This window comes from Phocoena sinus, chromosome 15 (genome assembly GCF_008692025.1).
Source record: "Phocoena sinus isolate mPhoSin1 chromosome 15, mPhoSin1.pri, whole genome shotgun sequence".
Taxonomy (NCBI): Eukaryota; Metazoa; Chordata; class Mammalia; order Artiodactyla; family Phocoenidae; genus Phocoena; species Phocoena sinus.
Genome location: NC_045777.1, coordinates 6,288,743 through 6,294,742, shown reverse-complemented (window position 1 = coordinate 6,294,742; position 6,000 = coordinate 6,288,743). Strand labels below are relative to the sequence as shown.

General features: G+C 44.2%; 1 protein-coding gene across 3 annotated transcripts in view; it reads left to right on the top strand.

Moving 5' to 3' along the window:
* The first annotated feature begins 1,615 nt into the window (after positions 1-1,615).
* Positions 1,616-6,000, top strand: part of LOC116740116 (replication termination factor 2) — a 44,542-nt gene continuing 40,157 nt past the window's right edge. Inside the window, exons 1-2 of one of the 3 annotated variants that reach the window (XM_032605364.1) lie at positions 1,616-1,790; positions 5,487-5,581. In XM_032605364.1, coding sequence (XP_032461255.1) covers positions 1,722-1,790; positions 5,487-5,581 — 164 coding nt within the window. In that variant the 5' untranslated portion in view covers positions 1,616-1,721. The remainder of the gene's footprint in view (positions 1,791-5,486; positions 5,582-6,000) is intronic. The other 2 variants (XM_032605366.1, XM_032605367.1) reach the window with 2 other exon arrangements.

The following is a 6,000-nucleotide window of genomic DNA, read 5'->3' as shown; positions in this document are numbered from 1 at the left end:
TCTCACTGTTGTGGCCTCTCCCGTTGCGGAGCACAGGCTCCGGACGCGCAGGCTCAGCGGCCATGGCTCACGGGCCCAGTCGCTCCGCGGCATGTGGGATCTTCCCGGACTGGGGCACGAACCTGTGTCCCCTGCATCGGCAGGCGGACTCTCAACCACTGTGCCACCAGGGAAGCCCAAGAGCAGCTGTTTTTGTTTTTTCTGCCCCAAATGAATTCAGTGAGGGGTAGATATACTTGTCAGAAAATAGCACTGGTTTGAGAGTCTGTCTAAAGATCCTTGGGTTTTTGCTATTCTCTGATTTTCTGTCCATTGCTGTAAGAGAAAACTAATCTTAGAACCCATTCCCAGCTCTCACTGACTAGCTGTCTGACCGTTGACGAGTGCTTCGATCTTTCCAGCCTTCTGTTTCCTGCCCTAGAAATGAGATTCTAGGTGTACTCACCAGTTTTAGGGGCTGCTTGTCACCTCTCTCTGAATGAGTCTGTACTTTCTTTTGGTTTATTGACTACTGAATAGTGAGTGTGCCAAGGACTCTTCTAGGCACTGAGGATGCAACAGGGAATAAATCAAAGTCCCTAGGGAGTTTACAATTCTTGTCATGGGCATAAAGATAAATCATAAGCCAATGAGAGGCCAGCTGATTAAAGGGTTTATTTTCTTTTAATTCCCATTAATTGCAGTAACAGATAACCCAATCTTATAGCCCTTGAAGTTTTCATATCCACATACACTTTGTTTTCTGCTCCCAAGTGGGGAATATTTTCTGTTTAACTTTGGTCAACGTGGTAACATCCATTCATAAATGGTCGGCTTTACTTGCAGTGGATAAGCTTTCCCCTAATATTTGTAATAATTAAAGGAACAAATGGAGAGATGGTCAAGAGCATGAAAGCAGACAATCATGGATTTTAACAGGGGTTTTGCAAGGGATTTGTGTTCTCATTATAGATATGATACAGCCTGTCTCTTCGAAACATCAGTGTACGTTTTATTACTATACCTGAGTCTGTTAATTATACCTCCTTTATCCTTTAATTTATTTTTAATTTTTTTATATACCTGCGTTTTAATAAGTAAAATACTTTTGCCTGGGCTTCAGTCTGCTGTGAATGAAATGTATACATGTACAAACTGTGTGCACTATTTCATATGTATAAAATATACATGGCAGTATCAGAAAGTTTCAGGCCTTAGAGAATCTTACTCCCCCATAATCTCACATAATATCACTTCAAAGGATTTGTTGTGAGTGCTTAGGTCACAACTGATGCTCACTAAAAAGATACGTTCTCTTTTTGAACACATGAACGTTAACTGAAATAACAGTTCCATCCATATTCATCACTAATTGCACGAATAAAATGCAGCCCTTCCCTCCACGAGCTCCCCAGCCTACGGATGTCTGCCCAGAGTCAGACAGGCTGGGGCCCGACGGGCTGCCGCGAGGGAGTGGAAGAACGCTCCGCACCCTGCTTGGCACTCGAGGCCCACTCAGCGCTTTGCAGCAGCTCCCGCCTTGGGGCCAAGCCCAGCGCCTAGCGATGTTCTCCATGGCAACCAGGGCGGGGCAAAAGCCCCACCCACTCCACCCCACCCCGCCGCGTTGCGAAGGGCGTTTTGCGTCACTGCGGCGCGCCGGAAGTGACTGCTACAGTCGCTAGGCAGCCCGGAAGTTGCGGCTGTAGGGGTTTACTTTGGACTCTGACTCCCGGCTTGCGATGGGTTGCGACGGGGGAACAATCCCCAAGAGGCATGAACTGGTGAAGGGACCAAAGAAGGTTGAGAAGGTCAGTGACATGGGTCCAGTGGGGCCCGGGGGTAGTGGGGCACGCGGACGCCCCCAGGGGACGAAAGGAGGTGGGAGGGGGAGCCAGCGGGTTTCCACACGCAACTGTGCTCATTTATCCCTTTCAGAGAACTCAAGATTAACCACAGTATTAATAACGGGCCTCTATTGAGTGCGTGCTGTTGCTATTCACCCGGCAGTGCGCATAATATGGGGTATCTCGTGTAATTCTCAAAACAGCTCTACGGGTACATACTGTCAGAAGACATGGACATTGAGGCTCAGGAGGAGAAAGTTGTAAAGCTAGTAAGTGGCAGAACCAGGATTTGAAGTCTGTCTGCTGCTAGTAACAGTGATACAAATGGCTGCTGTTTGTTGAGTTTTGTACACACTAACCTCGTTTTCTCAGTGAAGTCTTCTCAAACCGTTACCTATGAGATCAGGTCCTCCTCTTTTTTTTTTTTTTTTTTTTCTCTGCTGCGCTGAGAGGTATGTGGGATTTTAGTTCCCCGACCAGGGATCGAACCCGTGCCCCCTGCAGTGGAAGCGCGGAGCCCTAAGCACTAGACTGCGAGGGAAGTCCTCAGGTCCTCCTCTTTAAAACTATCTAACAACCATGTAGACTGCTTTCAGGTTGATTAATGTTGATCTCAGAGGATGGTAAGCTTCTGGTGGCAGAGCCTGCACCTTTTACCCCCCTCTACAACTAGCACAGCTCCTGGTGCAGTAGATATAGTGGATAAATGAATGAGTGAATAATCCCTAATTCTCACCAGTAATTGAGCAAATTATGTATTATAATTTCCATGCTACTAACAGGGAAATTGAGTCAGTAGCGTGACCAAGATCATGCAACTGGTAGGTAATGAAACCAGGATTCACATCCAGTTATTCAGGATTTCAAAGTTAGCACTAGTAATTACTTTTTAATAATAGAAGGTGTGTAAAGCACCTAATACAAGTGGCTGGCACATTGTGGATGGTCCATGAGTCTCCATTCAGCAGCCAGAGAAGTCTTTTTTAAAGATAAACTCCACATATCAACTGTATTTAAACCACTCCAGTGGCTTCCCATTGTATTCAGAAAAAGAATCCCACAAGACCCTGTGTGGTCAGACAGGGTCTGATGTAATTACCTCATCTTCTGCCCTTCTCCAGCCCTTTCATTCTGTTCCAGCTACACAGGCCTTGTTCCTCAACCTGGAGTATAATTTCCTCAACCTGATATGTTCTTCACTGAGATAGTCATATCATTTGGGTTTTGTTTTTTTTTTTTAACATCAATCAGTTCTTTACTCAAATGTTATCTCAGTCCACTGTAGCCAAAATACATCTCACTTCTGATCACTCTATCCTCTTGTGCTGCTTTATTTTTCTTTCTTTAAATAAAAATTATTTATTTATTTATTTTGGCTGCACCGGGTCTTAGTTGCAGCATGTGGACTCTTAGTTGCGGCATGCATGCGGGATCTAGTTCCCTGACCAGGGATCGAACCCGGGCCCCCTGTGTGGGGAGCGTGGAGTCTTACCCACTGGACCACCAGGGAAGTCCCTACTTTTCTTTATAATGATTATCACTATATTTGTTCTTGTCTCTTTCCTATATGGACAGGGTCCTTGTATGTTTTATTTCTGTGACCCCTGTGATGTGTCTGCCACACAGTAGACACCCAACAAATATGTGGAATTTGAGAGTGAATGAACACCCAGGAGGATGGAGCGTACCCTCTAATCATACCAACATGTGCAGACATTAATGCTGGGTAGTTACCACTTGTGTGCGAAAGCTTTTACCCAAAGAGTATTCAGCTCAGTTTTGTTAACTTGTGCCCAGAGCTGAAGAAGTAGCTTAATGAAAGGCTTGGCAAAGAATAGGTGTCAGAAGGGGATAGAAAAGAAAAAGGGTGATCTGAAACAACTAGAGTGCCCAGGCAGGATGGAGTTTTATTATCCTTATTCACTCAACAAACACTTATTAAGTGCTTACCGTATACACCATTCTAGGCCCTGAGGATGCAGCAGGAAACAGAGTCCAGCCCTTGTAGAGCTTACATTTTCAAATAGATAAATAATAACATTTGTTGATCACTCATGTGGTATGTTGGGTCTGGCCCAAAACATTACTCAAATTTGATACCTTGCCCTGAAAAGAGTGACCCTAGAATAAATGTTTTCAGAAGTTTTGGGGGGACCAATTTTTAAATTCCTGGGCAAGGAGTAATCTGGAAAGTAGATCCTAAACTTGCTGAACATGGCTTTTTATTTTTTTAAATTGATTTTTTGTTAGCTGCGTTGGGTCTTCGTTGCTGCGTGCAGGCTTTCTCTAGTTGCGGTGAGCGGTGAGCAGGGGCTACTCTTTGTTGCGGTGCACGGGCTTCTCATTCCGGTGGCTTCTCTAGTTGCGGAACACGGGCTCTAGGCATGGGCTTCAGTAGTTGTGGCTCGCGTGCTCTAGAGCGCAGGCTCAGTAGTTGTGGTGCACGGGCCTAGTTGCCCGTGGGATCTTCCTGGACCAGGGATCGAACCTGTGTCTCCTGCATTGGCAGGCAGATTCTTAACGATTGTGCCACCAGTGAAGTCCCCTGCCTGGCTTTTTATCCTAGCTCCTTGGTCTGCTTGTGTGTTTGTGACCTTGACGTGTAACTTAACTTCTTGGTATGTCAGTTTCCTCAACTACAAGGGTAAACATCCTAACTCAGAAGGTTTTATGAGGAAAAGGCAAGTCACTGAAACTGCTCGGCACAGTGCCCGGCACACAGTAAACACTGAAGTAGTTGTTCCTGCAAAAATTAAATTTAAGGGAATTAAAAATTTTTTCTTCCTGTTTTCTTTCAAATGTGCCATCCTGTTACATTATTCAGGTTTGACATTTTAGGAAGAGGAAAGAGTGGGACATGGAATATTAAATAGGAGAAAATATCATTTGAGGGCTCTGGAAGGTCTCAGATCTGGATCTTTGTACTGTGGGTAATGGCTTCATATGCCACGTAGTGAGCAGTTGGCAAAAAACACTTCTGTTAAATTGCTGATTTTATAAAGAATTATACAGTCTGTGCTGAACTGTTTTTTTAAAAAAATGCCTATCTTCTCAATTCTTTGTCCTTAAATTCTGCTACAACTTTGGAGCCTTTCCCATTGTTAGGAATTAACCTGTACTGCTTGTTTTCTCTGTATGGCCTTCCTAACTTACTGTTAAGATACAGATATTAATATGTAACTAGCATAAGCAATTAATGACTTGACGTAAACTGTTTCTTTGTACATGTCATGTATAGAGAGGCCTTTATTTGACGTAGTGTCGGTTACGTGTGACTTTTTAAATCCCAACTTCGTGTGTCACTATCTTTGATTTAAAACACAAAAATCGTGGGACTTCCCTGGTGGTGCAGTGGTTAAGACTCCGCGCTCCCAATGCAGGGATCCTGGGTTCAATCCCCGGTCAAGGAACTAGATCCCACATGCATGCCACAGCTAAGGGTTCGCATGCTGCAACTAAGGAGCCCTCGAGCCATGACTAAGGAGCTGGTGAGCCACAACTAAGACCCGGCGCAACCAAATAAATAAATATTTTTAAAACAAACAAAAAAAAAATTGTCACAGTGTGGTATTACTGAATAAGCCTTTATATGTGGAACTGTGGACCATGTGTCTTTCAGAGGTGAAAATTAATTGACAGGATTTTTTTTTCTTTTCTCAGGTTGACAAGAATGCTGAGTTAGTGGCCCAGTGGAACTACTGTACTCTAAGTCAAGAAATATTAAGACGACCAATAGTTGCCTGTGAACTTGGCAGGTATGGTTCCTTTACTTAATGGAGACGAGTTTTTATTAAATGATCTTAAAAAGAAGTTTAATGTATAAATGCTGTTCTTGATCCATCAAATGTGAATGATCTCCAGCAAATTTGTGAAGCCTCGGTTATCATTCCCTGTCTCAGAACATACTTCTGCACTTTTCTATTCAGTTTGGTTTATTTAATCCATGGGTTGAAAACTCAGGGGCCGTTAGGAGTTAAGTTATAAAGATAAATGCATGAAGGACCCATGTGGGGTCAGTAGGGAATGGTGAGGACTGGGGGAAACTGGAGAGTTCACATCCTGTCTAAAGGGTAGCTGCAGGAATTCCCTGGTGCTCCAGTGGTTAGGACTGACTCCACGCTCTCACTGCCAAGGGCCCAGGTTCAGTCCCGGGCTGGAGAACTAAGATCCCACA